General features: G+C 48.9%; 1 protein-coding gene across 2 annotated transcripts; it reads left to right on the top strand.

Moving 5' to 3' along the window:
- Positions 1-456: 456 nt before the first annotated feature.
- Positions 457-21736, top strand: PGM1 (phosphoglucomutase 1). Of its 2 annotated transcripts, none has more exons than XM_064664985.1 (11): positions 457-773; positions 11408-11570; positions 11807-11953; positions 12985-13110; positions 13940-14130; positions 14503-14657; positions 15085-15200; positions 18435-18570; positions 20076-20259; positions 20602-20736; positions 21493-21736. In XM_064664985.1, the coding sequence occupies exons 1-11, from the start codon at positions 528-530 to the stop codon at positions 21580-21582; spliced, it is 1689 nt and encodes a 562-aa protein (XP_064521055.1). In that variant the 5' UTR covers positions 457-527; the 3' UTR covers positions 21583-21736. The 2 variants fall into 2 exon arrangements, with proteins under 2 accessions (XP_064521055.1, XP_064521054.1); XM_064664984.1 differs by lacking the exon at positions 457-773 and adding an exon at positions 8677-9024.
- The last annotated feature ends 467 nt before the right edge of the window (positions 21737-22203 follow it).

The following is a 22203-nucleotide window of genomic DNA, read 5'->3' as shown; positions in this document are numbered from 1 at the left end:
GGTTAGGTGGGACATCAGGAAGAATTTCTTCACAGAAAGGATGATTAGGCTTTGGAAGGGGCTGCCCGAGGCCATGGTGAAATGCCCATCCCTGGAGGGATTTAAAAACCCTGTGGATGTGGCACTTGGGGACATGGGTTAGTGGTGGCCTTGGCAGTGCTGGGGGAACAGTTGAACTCCATCACCTTAGAGATCTTTTCCAACCTAAACCATTCCGTGATTCATGACACCTGGCCCAAGCAGAGCACCCACCCACGGAGGTGCTCAGTGCTGTGGCAGGACAGGGGAGCTCAGTGCTCCTCTCTGCACACCCAGAGCTCTGCAGCGCGGCACCCGCACCCTCTGGGAGCAGGACAGGACACAGCAGGGCAGGGCAGGGCAGGGCAGGATGCTGTGGCTTCTCTCCACTGTGTGCCCGGGCGGCCGCGCGGGTGGTGCCTTTAAGGGGCGGTCTCGGGGCGGTGCTGGCGGCGGGGCCGGTCCGGCCCGGTGCCCCCCTGGCTCCCGGAACTCTCCCGGCGCCGGCCATGGTGCGGATCGAGACCGTGAAGACCAAGCCCTACGGCGACCAGAAGCCGGGCACCAGCGGGCTGCGCAAGCGGGTCACGGTGTTCCAGAGCAATGCCCACTACACCGAGAACTTCATCCAGAGCATCCTGGCCACGGTGCCGCCCGCAGAGCGCCAGGAAGCCACGCTCGTGGTGGGGGGCGACGGCCGCTTCTACATGAGGGACGCCATCCAGCTCATCGTCCGCATCGCCGCCGCCAACGGGGTAAGGATCCGGGATCTGGGATCCCGGAAATCGCTGGCGCTTTGCGTGTCCGCGGCGTGGAAGTAACTCGGTGAGTGACAGATGAGCTGACGAGGCTGCCGTGGGCACAGCTCGCGGTGCAGGCAGGAGAACCCCCCCGGCAGCCTTTCCCCCCTTGCGGGACGTGCGGGAGCGAGCGGACATTGGCCAGGGAGGAGGCAAACACCACTTTCCTCATATTCCTTCTTCCTTCGGGCCGTCGGGGGGTTTTCCAGCTGAAACACAAACCAGTGCACAGCGTGCAGGTGGTGAGGTTTGGGAGGGGAGCGGCGTTCCCTTCCACGACACTGGGATGTGTCTCCGTGCTGGAGTTTCATCCCTGTTGCTTCATCTTGGTCCTGTCACTTGGGGAGCCCGAGGGAAGCCCGGCGGGGACCGGGATGTTGGCAGGGAGAGCTGCACTGGAGCCGAGTTTGTAAAGGGAGGCTTTTTCCTACATTTTGTGTTTTCCAAATGAAAAATATCCCCTTCTCTTGGGACACCAACATCAGCAGCAAACATTCTTCCTCATGGACCACGAAGGAGGGAGTGGGCTAAGGATGCTTGGTGCTCTGGGTTGGACATAGGGTAAAACCTTAGAGTTCCCTATTTCAGCTTCCCAGTGCCTCAATGACCTTAAAGATCTGACTACTTACGAAAAGAATTAGCAATTTGAGATCTCTGCCTTCTTAGGGCACAAAGAAAGCAAATAACTGGTTTATTTGGAAGGGTTTTAAGCTATGTAGAAATCTGCTTTTTTGTGATGTGTGGTTCCCTATTCCAGCCTCCCTGAGCAGCACCAGCCTTGCTCTGTGCACCTCTGGAAGTGATGGATAGTGCAGCCTTCCCTGATGGAAAAGCAGCAGACACTGGTATATTTATCTGTTCTAGGAAGGGGTTGGAGTTGGAACATGCAGCTTTCATGCCCGACAGCACACACAGACAGGATCCCTATGGATCACTGTGAATAAGCAGAATGGGAAACTTGTTCCCTGGGATAAAGTGTTTGTGCAGGTTTCTGGATGTGCAGCCGGGGCCTGGCGGGATGTGGCAGCTTTCCAAGCACCGAGTTCTCCATCATCTGCACCTCAGCTCCATCCCAGGAGTAAGGAAAGGCCTGGAGGCAGAGCCATGCTGGGCTGTGAGGAGGTGTTCTGGGAGGGTGTGCAGACACTCACGTACGTGCAGAGCTGAGCTCGCTGCCAGAGCTGCAGTGGGTCCCAAGGGGTGCCCTTGCCAACAGCAGTTTGCCTTGGAGCATTTTGTCCACATGAATTCAAATTGCTGGGAGAGAATTTGCTCAAAAGGCAGGGAAAATGGGAGGTGGAGGAAGAACACATGTGGAAGAATATGTGGGTTAATAAAGGGACAGCAGGTAAAGCCTGAATAAGTAACCAGAGGAGGTACAGAGGGGTGCTCTACAGAGTAAAGAGCTACTGAAAACTTGATGTACAGTTATTGGCTACATTTGGTATAAGGCAGTGCAAGTATTGCCAAATTTAAGAAGGGCAAAACCTCAAGAAATGAGGTGACTGAAAATAGTAGTTTTTAATAAAATTTTAATACATCTTTTTAGTGCTTGCCTTCCTGTTTTGGAATGGTTAAGGGATGGTTGCTTTGTGGTTTTTCCCTGTAACTGTAAATATTAGTTCCTAGTGGTTACCACAGTGTAGTTAAGGAAGAATCTATGAAAATCCTGTTTCTTCATAGTAAATGTGAAGTAACTGGAAGTTGCCAGCCTTTCAAAGAGAAGGGTGGACAACTGCTGTTAACTGGTAAGAAAGTGTCCAATAGAACAGGGAACAGCACATGGAGACTCATTCCTGGAGCCTTTGGTTTTGTCTGAGTGCTGGGGCTCTTGGAGATCTCCTGATTCCAGCAGCCAGGACTCAGGGAAGGACTCAGTGTGAGAAATGCTGAGAAATACAGAGAAAACGAGTGCTGGAAAACTGCATTTCTGGTCCTAGGGATTAAGAGGTGATTGGATGAATACTTTAAAACCATGTGGTCTTAAGACTTGGCTGAATGATCCTCTGGAAACACAGGACAGACCTGAGGGCCACAGTTGATGATTGTTAGTTTTACAAGTAAAAAGAAAGGATGCTAAACTGAGTTTTAGTTTTGTCTCTAACTGGAGTGGTTAATATGTAACTAAGTAGTTATATTTTACTGGCAACTCAGTTTGGAGTTGTAGAATTAAGGAATGTTTATCTTGTTTTTAAGTTTGCATTTATATAAGTAAATTGCAACAGAGGTTGTTGGGTTTGGCATCCAGCGTTGCCTCCCTGCTCTGTTTTGGTCTGTGTGCCAGGTTCCCTGGATGTGATTCCCACATAGTGAGTCTGACTCTTAATTACATGAATAAAAGCTTGAAAACTCCTGTTGGAGCATTACATGTCAGTAGAATGATGGCAGTGCAACAGCTTTATTTCAAAAACAACCAAAAATGACAGAACTGAAGCTGTAAATCCAGATCTGATCATATAACCAGCACCAGGCTGATTCACTGACATTGTCACCTGCTATTCCACAAATTTACTGTGCCCTTGGTTCCTTCTTAACTAAACAGTTTTCCAAGTGCTGCAAAGTAGCTGGAAGGTGTTTTGAATGCCAGGCAGTGCTTTGCATGCTAAATGCTGCCTGGCTTTGTTTTACAGCTGCAGGACACAGGGATTTTATTAGAAATGCTGCTCTCTACCCTAGGAAGTTTGGTTTCCTGGCTTGGCTGCTCTTTACCTTTTTCCCCACTCAGTTATCCAGGGAAACCAAGTGTTTAAATGCTCTTTACTTGCCACTGCTCTACTTTTGGAGCTCCCTTTGTGTTGTTCTGCCATAGCCTCCAGTTCCTATTGAGATCTTTCCTGGTGTTAAAAATATCAAAATAAAGTGATCATACAGAAAGTTATTCCCAAAAGCAATCCCTGTGTACCAGAACTAGATGCAGCGATGCTGGATCCTACAAGCCGGTAAGAAAAGCCTCAATTTCTGGGCTTTCCAATGTTCCTGTTTTTCTCAGAAGCAGAAGGGGGAACTGAGGTGTGATATGTGAAGTAGGGAAATAAATACGAACTGCAGATATTTCCTGGCTGCAGATGATGGTGGATTTTAGGAGGCAGCCAATGCTGCAGCAGCTCTTACAGGTTGCAGGCTGCTGTTACACCAGCTTAGCCTCTTTCTGCCTGTAAAGTTAATTGGCTTATGCCAGTTTATAGTGGAAGGTGATTAAGGCAGTGTCAGGTTGTCCAGTTTCAGTGCCTCTTTGGAATTTTAAACTCTACACTAATGAAACTCCAGCTCAGAGACAGAGCTAAGGTGCTTTGCAGTTAATCTCTGCAAATCCAGCAGGCAGAGTTGAAATTCATCCTACAGGGATTTAGCTGTAATCTCTGGGACAATGACTCTGTATAACCAGACACCTCAGCTGTGGCTGGGCTGGCAGGGCAGCAGGATGGAGCCTAAAGCCTTCTCTTGGTCAAGGCAAAGTTTGGGATGGGAATTGGGCTGGAGAGCTACTCTCCATGTGTGTGATGCCAAGGCCAAGCTCATCGGGATCTAGGAATGCACTGTCGGGGGTCCTGCCCACCCTGTCATGGGTCTGAGTTAGCCAATATATGGATTAATGTTTCAAATGATGAGCTGGAACATATTTTAAAAATAAACATAAATAACATAAATATCAGTAAAAAGTGTGAAGAATGCAGAAGTCCTAAGAAATGTAATATGTACATACTATATATTCATAGCACAAGATGCAGAGTAACACACTAAGCAGCAGATCTGATGAGCAGAGGACAAAGACTGGTGGCAGGATCATCCAGTTATCCAGAAAAACATCATTTCTAGATTTTAAGGTCAGGCTGTGTAAATGAAACCCAGGAAATAAAGTCGCACCAGGAACTTAAGTCCTGACCTGGGGCACCACCCTCAGAGAGGATCCAGTGTGGTTGGGGGAGACACCAACAGGAATGGCCTGAGGTCATTCTGGGGGGAAGGAGTTTCTCCCTGTGAGGGTGGGGAGGGCCTGGCACAGGTTGCCCAGAGAAGCTGTGGCTGCCCCATCCCTGGAAGTGTCCAAAGCCAGGTTGGATGCAACTTGGGATAATGTCCCTGTCCATTGGAGGGGTTGGAATGAGATGAGCTTTAATGTCCCTTCCAACCCAAACCATTCTGGGATTCTATGAGGAGGGACAGGTGGGGCCAGTGAGGAGGGAATGACCTGAGCCAAGGGATGGGGAAGCACAGAGAGGCTGCAGGGAACAAAGTGACATCATTCTCTGACCTCATGGGGACAGGGCAAGAATTATAAGATCAAATGTTGAGAGGCATTTTGGGATCTTAAGGCTAAGGAAAGGAGTGTGTTGCCTTGGGAAGGTCAAATAATCTCTACCTGGGAAAACCTTTAAGGAGAATGGTTTGTGTAGGGTCATCCCTGCCTAAGGGGATTTTTTTGGGGTTCAGGTTTTTAAGAGGATTCAGGGATAGGTGCTGTAAATCAGTAGGCTGGGGCCAGAAATCCTGGAGCATTCCTGGGTCTGCTTGAGGCAAACCAGCTGGAATCCCTGCCCTTTCCCTGGTGCAGGGGCAGGACACTGGAAATAATATGCAGCTTTGGGTGTGCTTTGAAGGGCTGACCTTTGAACACAAAGTTTCTCAGTCCTGGTCACTACTGTGGACTTCCCTGGGACAAACCTGGACATGGGGGTTTCGTTCCCAGCCCTGCTGGGCCCCTTCTGTGCCACCCAGTTTGTCTGCTCATTTTAACTGGGATGCAGGGCAGGAACAGAACAGTGTCTCTTAATTCTGGAGTGATTCGTGTGGATGTGCTGTGCAGATGGTGCCAGATAGTTTTTTGCCTCTCCATAATCTCTGCAGCAGCTTCCAAACCTGGCTTTTTAATTAACTCTTGATAGAGACAAAGTGCAGTGCGGTTGGAGCAGCACTCCTTGTATGATTAACAGGCTTGCAGTCTGTTTATTTGACTTGGGCTCCAGTTGTCCTGGCATTGCCAAATGTCACAACAGTGGCTGCCTGGACCAGAGTTGTCCTCAGTGCCAGGTTTTGGCAGCTGGTCAATGGGGTTTTTCAGGGCTCTTGGCACCCTCTTATGGCCAAAGTGCATGGACAGTGCAGGGAACTGTGCTTTTCAGAGGGCAGGAGTCAGGGGAATGGGATTCTGTCCTAAAGGAAAGTCACCAAATAAGTGTGAAGTGATTTTACTCCATTTGCTGCCTGGGATTTTGTACTCTGTGTCTTTTGGACTAAGCACAGAAAAAGGGTGTAAGGAGATGATGCCTGTCAGCAGCTAGTTGTTGTCAGAAATTCCTGCAAAGCTGGAAAAGAAGAATTGCAGCTGAACACAGCCCCACAGAGGGTACCTGGGCTTTATCTGCCCTCTGAGTGGAGCAGTTAGTTATTTATTTTCACTCAGTTCTTGTGTGTCTGAAGTACAGGTCAGGAAAAGGACCCAAGCTAACAAATGTCCTGGCCTGCAGTGGGAGGGGGAGATGCCCTCACCAATCCCTAAATTCCATCAGGAACAAGAGACCCGGGAAACATGCCCACAAGGAAAAGCCCAGGGGATTGGGGTTGTTTGCTGTAGCAGAAAGGACACTCAGAGTCTATAGCCAAAGGACTTCAAGCGTGTGAGGAGTTGTCAGGAAGAGGATTATGATTTGTTTGCTGTGTCAGCTCAGGAGGACTTAAACCACTGCAAGGAAGATGTCCAGCAGATTGTAGGGAAACAATTCCAGCTGCAAGGCTGGTGATGCACTGGCATTACCTGGAGAAAAAGATTTCAAGAACAAGTTATATCAACTTTTGGGGTGTATTTGATCCAGTTCTGGGGAGGGAGCTGATGACCTGCTGAATTCCTGAATTCCTTTCCAGCTGTGAGTGATCTGTAATGATCACAGCCATCCCAGCAAAGCCTCCCAGATCATGGATTTAATGACCCTGCCTCAGTCCAAAGGTGCTCAGCATCAACCTTTGGTGACCTTTTCTACCTCTGAATCCTGTGGCAGCCTGTGATGCCCAACCCCTGACCAGTCCTGCTTGGCCACTTAGTGGTGATTTAGATTATCCCAGCAGTGATGCAGATGTTTCAGGAAAGCCCTGGGAGCAAGTGAGCACCTCAAAACCAGGGTTGTTGTTATGCTGTTCTTGTCCCTAAGCTTTCTATGCACTATTTTATATTTCATTTGACAGAATGTGTTTTACTTTATGTACACAAACATTTCACTAATGGCCAACACCCTCCTCTCCAGCTTAATCTAATTTGATTCCTCTGTCCAGTCCACATGTACTTTATTGCACACACAAATTCCAACCTTTCATAGGCCTTTTCCCTGCCAGTAATTCCACGTGCAGTCACAGGAGCTGGGAGGTGGCCCGTGCCTCCTCCTGTCACTTAATGCCACGACATTTCACAGGGCACCAAGTTTATCTTGAGAATAAGAAGGGAAAGAGCTCGCTTAGGCCTTTTGCTGCCAGGTGTAATTTTGGGAGCTGGATTGTGGTTTCTGTGCCACTAGAGGGAAACCTGTGCCTAGGAATTAAGGGAGTCTCAGGATGGATAAAACACAACCCAGTTGTTTCTGTATCCCAGGAAATCTCGTTGTGGGTGTAAAAGATGTGTCAGCTCATACAAATTATGCAACTGGATTTTAATGTAGTGATGCATAAAACAGGATCTGGGGGCCATGGGTTAGTGGGGTCTGGGTGACTGGTTGGACTCAGTGACCTCAGAGGGCTTTTCCAACCTCTATGATTCTATGATCCCTTTACCTGTTGGAAGAAAATATATCAATGGCTGGAGCAATGACAGACTCGGCACCTCAGGAAAGAGTCTCCGAGCACCCTTGTGAATTCTCCCTGTTCAGCTGAGTACACACCTCCTGTCCCCGGCAGTCATAAGGGACAGATGGAGTTGTTACAAAGTGTCTGTGCTTTAACTGCTCCAGTAACATCCATACATTGTTTCCAGCAGCTCAGACAGAGGGCTCTGAGTGTTACTGAAGCGGTTTGGAGGAAAGTCTGATTTAGAATCATAGCGTAGTTCGGGTTGGGAGGGACCTTAAAGCCCACCTTATCCCACCCCTGCCATGGGCAGGGACACCTCCCACTAGACCAGGGTGCTCCTTTCCCATCCAGCCTGGCCTTGGACACTTCCAGGGGTGGGGACTTTAGGAGTTTCTTGGTGTCTGAGTCTCTCCTGGACATGTTTAAGCTGCTCCCAAATGAGTATCTTTGCTGGATGCAGTTTTCCAAAACATTTGATGGTTTTTTGTGGTTTTAATCTCACTGACATTTTCTGGGGGTGTTCAATTGAACCTATTGCTCCTGTAGCTTTTCAGCTTCTCTGGGTTTTTCCCACTGTTCCTGGTGGATAACATCCCTGTGTTTGAGGAGGGAGAAGTTGGGTTGTCAGGGCAGGAGCTGCGTGAGCAAACGGGAGGTAACGGATCCGCTCCCTTCCATTTTAAGAGTGACCTTTAACTCACCAGACTTTGCTAAATAACTCCAGCAGGATCCCTCTGGAACGTTGCCTCCCAGGGACCCAGCCTGCTGGCCTGGCCTGGCACTGCCCTGTGGATCTGCTGGGCTGGCAAAAACACCCGAGCGGGAGCTGAGCTGCTCCCGCCTCCCTGTTGTCCCTTCCCTGAGGGAGAACCACATGGATTGACACTGCTGGGCTCGGGAATGGCCAGGAGCTGTGCCTGTGGGAACCAGCAGATGGTAAAGAAGACAGAAACCCTTTCCCAGCAGCGTGGAATTGTGTGTTCTCCGGGACATTGATCCTCCCCAGCAAGTGCGGGAAAGCGTCTTCAGTTACAGAAACCAGCGGCAGCTCAAGGGTCAAGGGGCTATTTTTGGGTGTCCAGCGGCTTCCCTGAACTCCTGTCTAATAGGTGGGCCAAGGCTGGGGACTAATTTTGGCATATTTTGCTTTTTAAATGCATTTGTATGAAAAAAGAACATGGAAGACGCTCCTCTGCCAGTGCTAACTGTGCCAACAGCCCCTTACAATGACCAGAAACCGGGAACCAGCGGATTACGGAAGAAGACCTTTTATTTTGAATCCAAGACGAACTATTTGCAGAACTTCTTGCAGAGTATCTTTTTTTCCATAGACCTGAGAGACCGCCAGGGATCTTCTCTGGTCGTTGGAGGTGATGGGAGGTACCTCAATAAGTCTGCAGTGGAACTGATTGTCCAAATGGCTGCTGCCAACGGGGTTGGTAAATGTTAAATCCCTAAATTCCTGTCGGTGTGTGGCTGATAAATGCAGGAAACCTTAATAAATTAGTCACTCTGAGATTTAATTTCCCCAAAGGCTTTATTCAACTGTAGGAGTTAAGTTTTTAATGGAAAACCAGTTTGCTAGTACAGAAATGACTGATTTCACTCTAAGTGATGCAGTTGGGTAGAGAATACACCTGGAGAATGGAAAATAAATACTGCTTGGTGTTTGTGTGTTCTTGGTTTGGGGTTTGACAGCCCCAGGCTGCTGGCACTTGGATTTTGTAGCCTTTCCATGAGAATATAACCCCTTGATATTGTTAAGAAATGAAGTTACAAGGAGAGCCACCAGAGTGGCAAAGGAAAAGGTAAAACATGGTTGTTTCTTTCTCACCATATATAAGTTGTGATAAATACTCCAGGAGCCTTTGAAAATTGAGATGAGGGTGAGGAAGTGAGTGGCAACCTTTATGTGGATCTCAGTTGTGCTGGAATTCTGTGTTTTGGAAGCAGGACAGGCTTGTCTGTTTGTGGTGGATCATGATTTATGCACTGCAAGGCTCTTGGGCTTTGGGGTTTTGTATCTGTTTTCTTTTGCTTTTTAAGAAGAAAAGGCTCTGCTGTCTGTCCTGGATCTCTTGTTATTCCGAGAGACCTGGATCTTGGGAATTTTAGGTGTTCTTTATTTCCTGTGTGCATCTTAGTGGGCTCTCAGTAAAACCAGGGTGGAAATGTTGCCTGGATTGCTCTGAGGGGCTGTAACCCAAAATTGCTGCACCAAGTGGGTCTGTTTTGAGAATTCCAGGTGTTTCTCCAGTCTTAGGTTTTTCTCAGAAGAAATTCCAGAGAATCCAAAAGGATTAAGTGTAAATTTTTCAGCACATTGTTGCCATGAGCAACCTTTTCCAGTGGTTACCACAACGGATTGAGCATTGGATGGGTGGGGAATGACAGCTGAAAACCTCTGGAAGCCAAGGAGGGCCCTAAATCAGAGAGCAGCTCGTATGGAGACAAGTGTTTCTTCCTTTCCTTCCTCACTGTGGGGAGGAAAAGCTGCAGTTCAGGTGTGTGGGGAGGACCAGGAGCTCTCCTGTCTGGTGTGGGAGGGAAAATCCCTTGTTTTGCCAGTCCTCTGCAGCATCCCTTGAGCTGCTGCAGAGCACAGGGGTGCTGCAGAATGTGACCCTCAAAGGGAAACTGGGGAACAAGAGGTGAAGTTTTGCAGAGGAGCTTCCTGGAGGTCCCATGAGTTTTTGGGGAAACTGGAGGAGCAAAATTTGGAGGCCGGAATAAAGCACAGGACAAGGTGTGCTGGTGACTAAAGCACAGATCAAGCAGAGCTGGCTTTGGCTGAGAATGGGGAAAAGCAAACCCTGTGTAGGTTGGGCCACTTCAAATGAAAACCCAGGAGGGCTCCACCATGAGCTGCTGTCCCACGAGCTCCCCCCATGAGCAGGGCCTCACCTTGGGGTCCTAAACTGCTGTTTCATATTTATGCTCATTATTTGCTGGAAGTGCAGATCTTTGAGCAGCTGGTCTCTGACAGCTGTACCATGCACTAACTGATGGGCAGGAGGCTGGGGCTTAGCACCTGACAGTGCCAGGGGCCCGGAATCACACTCATCCCGTGCCCTTGGCCCAGCTCCCACCGCAGGCCTGAAGTCGGGAACACTCCTCCTGATCCCTGCTTTATCTTGTGTTTGAATGGAATCCCTCCTCTTTTCTCTTTCTGTTCTCTCTCTGATCTCAGCTGATGCAGACTCTGGTGTGTTTTTAAATCTCTGTCACCTCATTTGGGGGCTGTGTTGAGGAGTGTGTTCTGTCAGGGAAATTCATCCTCCACTTTATTGCGTGGACTCCAGCAACTGGATTCTGATTGTATTGCTCAGCACATTGCTCTGGATGCAATCTCAGTGAGCTTACTGAATTTATGGGAAGGAGGTGTGTTACTCACTGGAAGAACCTGCAGCTGGTCCCATGGGAGCAGCCGTGATGTCCAATTTTTGTGCTGTTTTGCCTTCTCTCCGTCCCATTGTGTGTTTGGAAACCAAAATTCGAGGCCACAGCCAGAGGGGTTGGTTGGTTTTTGGTGTTGTTTAGAGACAACTAAACAACATAAAAACAGGGACAACTGGAGAGCTCAGCCCTCCAGTGCACCATGTCCAGCTGAGCTGCAGCATTCCTGAAGGAAAATGCTCCAAAGGCACAACAGCGTGGGGTTGGATGCACCATGGAGAGCTTGGAGGCCTCCCAGGAACAAGGGTGCCTCTGCCATCCACGCACCTCCAGGGCTCTGGTTTACCTGTTGCTGGCATTTGGGGTTTGGTGGATTTGTGATTTGGGCCTCACAGGAGTTTGTTTTGCTGTTCCATCCCCAGATCGGGCGCTTGGTCATCGGGCAGAACGGGATCCTGTCCACCCCGGCCGTGTCCTGCATCATCCGGAAGATCAAGGCCATTGGGGGCATCATTCTGACAGCCAGCCACAACCCTGGGGGGCCCAGCGGGGACTTTGGCATCAAATTCAACATTGCCAATGGAGGTGAGGGCCCTTGGCCCCTGATTTGCTTAATTTGTTTGGTTGTTTCTCATGTTGACCCCAAGGAACCCAACTTCTGCTTTAATATCACAGAGATCCAGTGCCCTGAGCAGTGGGTTTCCCTAAACAGAGCAAACCTGGATGCTCAAACTCTGGGATTCCCAGCCCTGGGTCTTTCCTGAACTCCTGAAGTACATCCCTCTTTTACCATCTTCCCCCTTGGCCATTTTCTCTCCCAGGTCCTGCTCCTGAAGCCATCACGGATAAAATTTTCCAAATCAGCAAGAAAATTGAGGAGTATGCCATCTGCCCAGATCTCCAGGTGGATTTGAGCACCATTGGGAAGCAGCAGTTTGACTTGGAGAACAAATTTAAACCCTTTACAGGTAAACAAGTGTTCTTCCTTTTGGAAAGGACAAGGAAATTTGGTTTGTCTGAGGACAGACATGGCCATTCTGATCCCTCTTTCTCATCCATTGGATAATCCAAGAAAGACATTGCTCCTGCATCCTGATATTTATTTATTTTTTTTTTGTTTGCCCTGCATCTTACCTTGTGTAGATCAGTTTCTACAAAAGTTTCCACTTCAGTGGGAAAATCTCGATCCATCAAATTTCTCTAAAATCAAAGGCTGTTTTGTCTGCAAAGCAAACTTGTACTTGAAAACAGACACCTCTGCAGTTACACTGCATTTTCTCAATTAAAAATATAGTGCTTAATCTTGTAACTGATTTTTTCCATGGTTTCACAAATAAAAGCTCTCCCCGTGAGTGGGAAAACTGTTATATTTCATATGTGATTTCTGTCAGTCAGCACTAAAATATGAAAATGCATTAAAAAAAGACTTTGGAAAAAACACTGAAAGTATTTTTTTACCATCTCCTGGTGACTTGTGCTGATTAAAAAATAAATTAAAAGATGATAGAAGTTGGTGTTTCTCTCAGTCCCCATTTATGTAGTGGGATTGTTATGTTAATGGGGTTTTTATATTGCCTGTTGGCTGCAAAGGTGCAGCTTTTTTGAACTATTAAGTTCACAATTCCCATTGACTTTGGTGGAATTAAAGATCTGATTTTATATATATATATATATATATATATTCCCCTTTTCCCTTAATCCCTCTCTCCAGGCAAGAGAAGTGGGACTGAGCCTCTTGGGAGTCATAGCTGGGAACAGAATTTTCCTTAAGGATTTTGTTGGTCCATTTGTCTGTGACCTGATTAGCAGTGAGAACCTGTAATTAAATTCTTAATTTGACACCATTATTCCCATCTTTATCAGCTGATCCTGTGGGATGTGGAAGGCTTTGTGCTGAGCCCTGGCCGTGTGCTCTGAGGATGCTCAGCACAGCAACAAGGACTTTGTAACAAAGATTTCAGACTCTGAGAGTTGCTCTCTGCTCCCTTTTCTTTTCCAGTGGAAATTGTGGACTCTGTGGAAGCTTATGCCAACATGCTGAGGAATATCTTTGACTTCAGTGCATTAAAGGAGCTGCTTTCAGGGAAAAACCACCTCAAGATCCGCATCGATGCCATGCATGGAGGTACCCCGGGTGGGCTTGGGGCATTTTAGGGAGCTGGGTGTCCCAGGGGCTTTCCCACCTCCTTCAGAGAGAGGGATTTTACTGGAATTTGTATCCATCACTTGTAAGTTTGATTTTTGTTTTGTAGCATCCTGGATTTTTCTTCTTGCAAGCAAACTTTTTATGCCTTATGTTATTTTCTTTTGTCAAATATTGTATTTTGGGGGTTGGAATGAGATGATAACTTTGAGATCCCTTCCAAGACAAACCATTCTAGGGTTCTGTGAAATGTTTGGGCTTGGGAATTGCCCCGGGGCAGAGGTATTGGTGGAGTTTGGGGTGTGCTGGAGGGCTCACATGTGTCAGTCAGCACTTGAGAGACAGAGGACGAAGCTGTGATCAAAGCTGCCCTGACTTCACATCAGTCAGTGTCCCATGGGGGTCACAGCAATTAGGCAAAGATGTGCCCCTAGAGGTTTGAGTACAAAAATGAGACCATTAGACTGATTTATATAATTTAATATATGGGCCAGACTTGTGAGTCCCTTTCACAGATGTCATTGGGAGCACCCTGGCTTTCTTGGCACCTTGTTCCTCTTGTCTCGAGATCTATGGAGCTCCTGTGCTTCAGTACCATAAACCACACGAACTGACCATCCTATGGGAGCTCCTGTGCTTTAGGACCTCAGCCCACACAAACTGACCATCCTATGGGAGCTCCTGTGCTTTAGGACCCCAGCCCACACAAACTGACCCAGCCTGAGCAGCCCAGGGGTGGGTGGTGATGTGGCTGGTGCAAAGCTGACCAAGGGCAGAGACAACTTGTTTCTCTCTATGTTTGCTGTGACAGTTGTGGGCCCTTATGTGAAAAAGATCCTGTGTGAGGAGCTGGGAGCCCCAGCAAACTCAGCTGTGAACTGCACCCCACTGGAGGACTTTGGGGGCCACCACCCTGACCCCAACTTAACCTACGCTGCCGACCTGGTCCAGACCATGAAGACGGGAGAGTATGACTTTGGAGCTGCCTTTGATGGAGATGGGGTAAATGAGCTGATCTCTGGTCACTTTTTGGCCTTCTAATCAGCTGTGGGAGACTGATGCTCAGCTGATTTTAAGCAGAGGACAAAGGCAAAGCTCTTTTCTCTCCCTCTGTAGTCTTGAATGGAAGTGAACCACTTGCTGCATTTTGTCACCTGGGCAATAGTTGGCTACTGTGTCAATAAAGAAACCCAAACTGCATTTAAGTAACTTTAAAGGCTGTGAAAAACCAGCAGGAAGGTGAAACACTATCCCGGTGTTTCAAAGCTCTGCTTTTATTCCAGTGCAGTCAGAAAATCCCTGGGAGCTGTTGGGTTTATGAGCAGCTCTTGTGCTGAGCAGGGAGCAGAGCTGTTCCCCTCTTGTCCTCCTCAGGATCGCAACATGATCCTGGGAAAACACGGCTTCTTCGTGAACCCCTCCGACTCCGTGGCCGTCATCGCTGCCAACATTCTCTGCATCCCGTACTTCCAGCAGACTGGAGTCCGTGGATTTGCCCGGAGCATGCCCACCAGCGGGGCCCTCGACAGGTACCAGCTGTTCAGGTGGGAGGGGGAAGGGATCCCTGTGTCTTTCTTGGGATTTAACACATCTCTGTAGTGGGGAGCAGAGCTGGGCTGTGCTCTTGGCTCTTTCTCTTCTCTACAGCTAAGTCCAAACAAATGACCTTCCCACCCTTTTTTTTCCCTTAAATTTTATAGTGCTAATTTGTTAAATGTTTGGAGATCCATAACTTAAAGTTGCTTTAGAAGAACTGTGTGTTTGTATCTGTTCTTTAAATGCACATCTCACCCATTTTCCAAATGTTACACTGGGATAAAATAGAGGATAAACCCCCAAAGCAGTGGCATTCCCTGCCTGCAGTGTCACCCCAAGGGAGAGGCTGATACTGCAGCATCTCACATGGGAGCACCAGGAATCCAGCTGGGATGTGACTTGGCCTTCTTACCTTTGCAGGGTGGCCCAGGCTACAAAGATCGCTCTGTATGAGACTCCAACAGGCTGGAAGTTCTTTGGAAACCTGATGGATGCAAACAAACTGTCTCTGTGTGGAGAGGAAAGTTTTGGAACTGGTAAGTCAGCAATTCCTGGGATCACCCAGGATGGTGTTAGTTCCTCCTGTTAGTTCTTTATTCTTTATAGCTTGGGATTTCTCTTTCATCTGTAGTTGTTAATGCTTCTAAAATAATAAAATATGAAAAAAGGCTTGGAAGAATCAGTGTGGAAAAAACCAGTGCTGAAGGTTTTGTGAGGCAGGAGCCAGTTCTCCCTCAGTCCTTCAGGAAGGCACGTGGAGATATGCAGGAAGTTTGAGGGCCTCTTTACTAGTCCGGTCACTGAGTCTGTGGGGATTAAGTGCAATGTTAAATGTATTTTTCAACTCTTGGTGGCCAGGAAAGCCTTCTAAATGTTTTCATTTCTGGAAAGAAATATGGTTTGGAGCATGGAGTTTTATTAGGGAAGGTTTCAGGTCACTATTAAATCTCTGAGCTTAATAGGGCCCTCATTTTCCTGTTCTGAAAACAAGGTATGATTTATAAAGTTTAAATTAACACTTGCCTTTGAACAGTCTAAGCAAGTTATTGGGTTACTGAGAAACAAAGTGAACATCACAAGGAATTTCTAGGGGTGTGCACGTGACACAGAACTGTTATTTGTGCAGGGAAGTTGAAGGGAGCAGGTTTTGCTCCACATTGGAGCAGCATGTGCAGGACACTCAGAATTCCTGGGAGACCTCAGCAGTTTCTGAGCTCTCCCATGGCATCTACCACATGGTATTAACATCCTGACAGTGGAAAAGGCACCTAATTCCTGCACAAAGGCTGAGTTTTACCTGGTCTGAATTCTTTTGAGATCTTGTTTTCCCTAAGGACCTCTGGTGGGATATGCAAGGCACAGGGTCTTGAGGGAATTTAGGGTGGATGATTTCACCCTCAAACCTTGTGTGTTTTTCATTTAACCACCTCTTAACCTGTGCATGGGTGCCTTAAATCCCCAAATGCCTGAGGTGAAGTGCTTTGTGGAGCTGGGGTGCACAGCTTGACAGGAAAGGATTCCCCCAGCTTCCCTGTGCCTGAGGAAGGGGATCCCAGGCTCTGGGTGAAAGCAGGGGGCTGTGGGGCTGAGCAGTCCTCAGTGGCAATATTTTTGCAATCATATGCTATTCTGATACACTGGATTTGGCCTCAGGTTGGAAGGAAAGGGGAATTTCAGGAAACGTGGTATCTCTGTAAAGAAATATTGAAGGAAATTGTGAGTAAAGATTTTGGAGTGCCTGAGTGATTTCAGCATGTGCTGAGTTTATATCCTGGACCTTGGCTAATGAGAGGGCGCTGGTGCTTCAGGAAATAAATCAAACCAAAAACCAGCAAATGCTTGTCCACCTTCCTGGAGCTGCTGATGGGATGTGGTCTGGGATGAGCAGCTCTCTAAAACTGTTGTATGAGCAACAAGCTCCCAGTTTCTCTCCATCCCCCAGCAGGGAAGTGACTCCATCCCAAATAAAAGTGACTGATTCCATTTGCAGCAGGGGCTGAGGGAGAGGTTTGGGATTTTGGCCAGACAGCATCAAATCCAAGTGGCTGAGGGCTGCAGCAGTTTGGGGGGACAGAAAGGGCCCGGGAGTGCTGGGCTCCCCCCACAGTGCAAAGGGTGTTTGTCCACCTGGCAAATGCACTTAGGAATGAAAAAGGAATGAAAAGGGGTGAGGAAGGTTGGCTGATAGGAAGTTAATGAGGAGTTGTTTGGAGCTGGACATAATGTGAGTGTTGAAGGGGAGAGAGATGAAGGAGCAGCCAAATAGATCCAGTAAAAATTGAACCAAACTGTGACCTGGTGGGACTGGAGTCCAGGAGCAATTAGAGTAATGCAACATGACAGAATTCCTGCTTGCTTCCTTGGGTATTTTATTCCAGCCATAAGCTGATACATCACATGGGACTGGTGTTTATTTAGCATTCCTCTCCATCACCTCTGCCCAGCTCTCTCCTCCCTCAGGGACCACGGGGATAATTTATCGCTGCGTCCACAATAGTGGGATTTGTGCAAAGCTCCACCTAACCCATACCCTGCCCCCAGCCCTTTCCCAGAGGATCCCCACTCTGGCACTCCTGGAGAGGGTGACATGGCAGCTCTGGAGTGCTCTCTGCATTAGCTCCTTGGGATTCATTAATACCTGTTTGGATGTTTTCCAGAGTGGAAAGGCGAGAACTTTGCAGCTGTGGAGCATAGCATGAGCTGACGAGGCAGGAGCCCTGAGGGTGGGTTGGGGGTGTTCTGGGCCATTTGATCCCATTTCATTTGGGTGCTCAGGGTGCTGTGTAAGGTCCAGCCCCTCTCAGATTTCCTGTGTGTTCCCAGCCCCCTGCTGTGCTCCCAGAGCAAGGCTGAGCTGGGCTCCGGTGGCTTCCTGCTCTCTGTGCAGTGCCAGCTTTGGTGGAATCAGGAATGAGAGGCAACAGGCACAAACAGGCACAGGAACTTCCACCTGGACATGAGGGAGAACTTTTTCCCTGTGTGGTGACCAAGCACTGAACAGGTTGTCCAGAGAAGGTGCAGAGTCTCCCTTACTGGAGATAGTGAAAAACCTGGATGCAACCCTGTGCCATGTGCTCTGGGGTGACCCTGCTGGAGCAGGGAGGTCAAACCAGATGACCCATTGTGGTCCCATCCAACCTGAACTGTCCTGTGGTTCTGTGAATCCTCCTCTATCCAAAAGAGGGTTTTTCCAGCCTCTCTGTGCCTGGTGTGTGGGAGCTCTCCTGGTCTCCACAGGTGGATGGAGTCTCTCCTTGCCCTGCTATTTTCCAGCCCCATGGCCAGTGCTCTCTGACCTGCTGCTCCTCTCCCCGTTCTGGGCTAATTCCAGAGTTGCTGGGGTTTGGTTCCCCAGGAGGGCTGACATTTGTCCTGGTGCTGGGCCAGGATTTGTGCTGATCCCAGTGTGCTGCTTGGCAGACAGAACGTGGCAGCTGCTCAGGAGCTTGATGTTCTTCCTGAGCTGCTCCTCTGCATTTGCCTTTTTTTTTATTTGATGACCTTTTTACTGTGCATTCCCCGTTCCTTCCTTGGGAACAGAGTTGAGGATCTGTGAACAATGAGAGTGTGTGTGTTGAAAGGGGCCGAATGTTTTACTTGGGCTGTAGCTGAAAGCAGATGATATCCTGCCCCGTTCTAATGATGCAGCCCGGATGGAGCTGTGGGAATGCCTTCCATTTGGGAGCCTGTAGTGCTGCCAGATGGATGCAGGAGAGGAGACAAGGTAGGTGAAAGGAGTGGGAGCTGTGTTTGTGCTGTTCCCTCCACAGGCTCCGACCACATCCGGGAGAAGGACGGGCTGTGGGCTGTGCTGGCCTGGCTGTCCATCCTGGCCACCCGCAAGCAGAGCGTGGAGGACATCATGAAGGACCACTGGCAGAAGTACGGCAGGAACTACTTTACCAGGTGGGAAAAGTGCTTCCAACACCTCACACTTCCTTCTGTCCCGTGTCCAACCCTCCAGGTCAGAGCCAAAGCACTGATGGCACTGGTGTGTCACCGTGGGGCTGCTCCTGCCCCGGGGCACTTGCTGCTTCTCTCACAGTAATTTAAAACTCCCCGAGCAGTTTGTAACACACCTGGGTTACACAGAATGGGACTCACTAGAACCCTTCACCGTGTCCAGCTTAGGGTTGTTATTCTAGACATAAATCTGGTATTAAAGTCTGCCCAGGCTGTACATTTTATACATGCAAAGAATGTTTTTTTTAAATTATTTTTTCCTTTCAAGTCTTTTTTGCCATCAGTTCAGTATGTTGGGCTCTTGAGAGCCCAAATCAGCAGTGAATTTGTGATACCTTCAGTGACAGCAGTATCTTGTGGAATGCCCAGCTCCCAGGCTGTTACTTACCTGGATGAATTTCTGTCCAGTCCCAAAATACTCTAATTTAAGCTGCAGTACACATGGAAGATGGAAAGGGAAGGAGTGAGAACCAGCCTGCACACAAGCAGAGGTGGGAATATCACCTGGAGTGAAAGCATTAGGCAGAAATCTTTCAGCTTGGAAGACCTACATGAAAATTCCCTCTCAAATTGCCAAATGAAAGAATTTGCCTTTTCCTTTTTATTTTTTTCTTCTTCCTTCTTTTTCTCCCCACACCACAAAGGCAGCACACACCTGAGGCATGGAGACCTGGGGGGAAATGCCAAAGTCTGGGATAAAAAGGCAGCCTTTTAGCACTCAAGGTGTCTGCAGAGCACACTCAGTGCAGAGCTGGGCTGGCAAATAAAGTGGCACAAATCCCACTGGCACTCGGCATAAAGAGTCTAGGATCCCTTCTGTGCTCCAGCCACTCTCTGCTGTCTCTCAAAGCTGGCAGTGGGATGTTGTCCTGGTGCAGTCACAGTTGCAGGGGATGCAGACGAGGGTGTTCAGCTGTGTCTGTCAGGGGCCTGCTGAGATGCTGTCGGCAGAATTACAGCAAATTCCTGGCAGGAGTTGGAGCCTGGCCCTGGATCTGTAACACACCCAGTGTGAGACAGCACTTTGTGCTTCCATCTCCTGACACCAGCTGCTGCAGTGTATCCCAGGAGTCTGTGTTGGATGGAGCTGTAGTGCTGCACACAGACCCTCCTCTCTTTTCACAGAATCCCAGACTGGTTTGGGTTGAGAGAGACCATAAAGCTCATCTCATTGTACCCCCTGCCATGGGCAGGGACACCTTCCACTAGCCCAGGTTGCTCCAAGCCCCATCCAACCTGGCCTTGGACACTTCCAGGGATGGGGCAGCCACAGCTTCTCTGGGCAACCTGTTCTGGTGCTTTTTATGTGCCTTTTCTTCCCGTGCTCCCCTGCAGTGTGGGAGCAGAGGAGATCCTCAGGGCAGAAGGCAGAGGTCAAAAAGGGCATCCCAAACCACCAGTGCCCACTGCACCCTCCCCTCCCTGACCTGTGGTGGTGCCTGGTGCAGGTATGACTATGAGGAGGTGGATGCAGACGCAGCCAACAAAATGATGAAGGATTTGGAGGCGGTGATGTTCGACCGCTCCTTCGTGGGGAAGAAGCTGTCGTGTGGGGACAAGGCCTACACGGTGGAGAAGGCTGATAACTTTGAGTACAACGACCCTGTGGATGGAAGTGTCTCCAAAAACCAGGTGGGCACAGGAGTGGTTTCTTTGTGTCTATTTTTATGGAATAGCAATGGGTTGGGAATGTTGTGTGTGGCGGCTCTTGTTTCCAGGCATGTGCTGAGGTAGGAACCTCCCAGCAGCAACATGCTTTGTGTTCAGGAGCTCTGGCAAGTTCTGCAGCGTGGGGTAGGAGGGACAGTAATCCCTGTGGGAATGGGGAGAGAGTAACAAAAGAGCCTTCTGTGGCTCCCTGAAGAGGAGGAGCACAGGGATGGTGCAGGTTGGGCATAGCCACACTGGCTCTCATGGAAAATACCTCGGATACCCAAGAGCTGAGAGGCTCTTCCCTCTCTCCTCCCTGCCCAGGGCTTGCGGCTCATCTTCTCCGATGGCTCTCGGATCATCTTCCGGCTGAGCGGCACCGGCAGCGCTGGAGCCACCGTGCGGCTCTACATCGACAGCTATGAGAAGGATGCACAGAAGATCCATCAGGATCCACAGGTGGGTGTGGAATCCCAGCTGGATGCAGCTGTACTTAAGGTGGCACTGACCTGTTCTGTAGTGAGTTCAATATGTGTTCTTTACAGCTTAAAAACGCTGCTGTGCTCTTGTAGGCACGGGAGGAAAAGATTCCTCCTCTTATATTTAGGTTGAGGATGGATATCAGGAAAAGATTCTTCCCCCAGAGGGTGGTTGGGCACTGAACAGGCTCCCCAGGGCAGTGGTCACAGCACCAAGGCTGCCAGAGCTCAGGGAGTGTTTGGATGATACTCCCAGGGACAGGGGGGATTGTTGGGGTGTCTGTGCAGGGCCAGGAGTTGGACTGATGATCCTGATGGGTCCCTTCCAGCTCAGCAGATTCTGTGATTCTATATTCACCAGTAAACACTCTGTGAGCTCTTTGTGCACAACTTGCTGTGCCACTATTGACAAATAGACTAAGAATCCCACATTCTGAGAGGAACAAACTGACCTCAGGATTTCCCTGTCCTCTGCCATCGTGCAACAGAGTTTGGGATACGGCACAGCGAGGGTGGCAGCAGCAACATTGGAGCTGAGCTTGGGATTCCTCTCTGAGCACTGCATCCCTCTCACTGGTCCCACAGCTCATGTGAGACCAAACTAGTCCTTTGGTCAGCAGAGCTGAGTTTTGGGTGTCTTGGGCTGAGCCCAGGTGCCCACAAGGGAAGGCTGGACATGGCATGTGAGAGCTCCATGTGCTGCAGTAGTTCTGAGCCATCTCTCTCCTCCCTGCAGGTGATGTTGGCCCCTCTCATCTCCATTGCACTGAAGCTCTCCCAGCTCCACGAGCGGACCGGCCGCACCGGGCCCACCGTCATCACATAGAGCGGCACCGCCGCTGGATGCACGCGGGGAAGGAGGTCAGCCCACCTCCCCTTGTCCCACCTGTCACTGAGAGAGGAATGTTCATTTTATCCTTGTAATTAAGAACACTGTTTTGCTGCTAAGGATAGACAATAATAAACCCCAGCCCTCAGCACCCCGTGTTCTGTTGCTGTGCTGCTTCTCTGTGTCCCCGTGGGTTGTGTGTGGTGCTCGTTAGACATCCTTTGGGTCAGCACATGGACTCTTGGCTTTTCCATAAACAAAGGCCACTAGGAATAACAAAAAGTCTACATTTTTCAATATTCAGAGTTTTTTTTCCTGTAGTGAAAACTTTCCTGGAAAAGAAGCACAAATACTTTTTGGTAATACACAGTCTTTTAATCAGCCATGGCTGTGTATTAAAGCTGAGTATTTTTCACTCAGGTGGATTTTCCCTTTTAAACACCAGTTATGAAAATGAATCTCCATTTGCCTTCTGTGTGAGAAACCCCCCAACAAACCCTCCATGCAGAAATGAGCATTGCAGGGTATTAAAGTGATGGGCCACAGTCACTGCTCAGGGCTCTTTTATTTGCCCACATTGCAGCTCCCGAATAGATGGTTTTGATGAGCTTGTTTGGC

The sequence above is a fragment of the Pseudopipra pipra genome, chromosome 9, assembly GCF_036250125.1.
Source record: "Pseudopipra pipra isolate bDixPip1 chromosome 9, bDixPip1.hap1, whole genome shotgun sequence".
NCBI lineage: Eukaryota > Metazoa > Chordata > Aves > Passeriformes > Pipridae > Pseudopipra > Pseudopipra pipra.
Note: the sequence above shows the minus strand (reverse complement) of the source record. Positions and strands in the feature narration are given on the sequence as shown.

Coding starts and splice junctions, on each gene's coding strand:
- PGM1 (XM_064664984.1), top strand. CDS start 8,767: ATGGAAGACGCTCCTCTGCCAGTGCTAACTGTGCCAACAGCCCCTTAC. Junction 11,954..12,984: donor CAAATTTAAACCCTTTACAG/GTAAACAAGTGT, acceptor TTTCTTTTCCAG/TGGAAATTGTGGACTCTGTG. Junction 13,111..13,939: donor CATCGATGCCATGCATGGAG/GTACCCCGGGTG, acceptor TTGCTGTGACAG/TTGTGGGCCCTTATGTGAAA.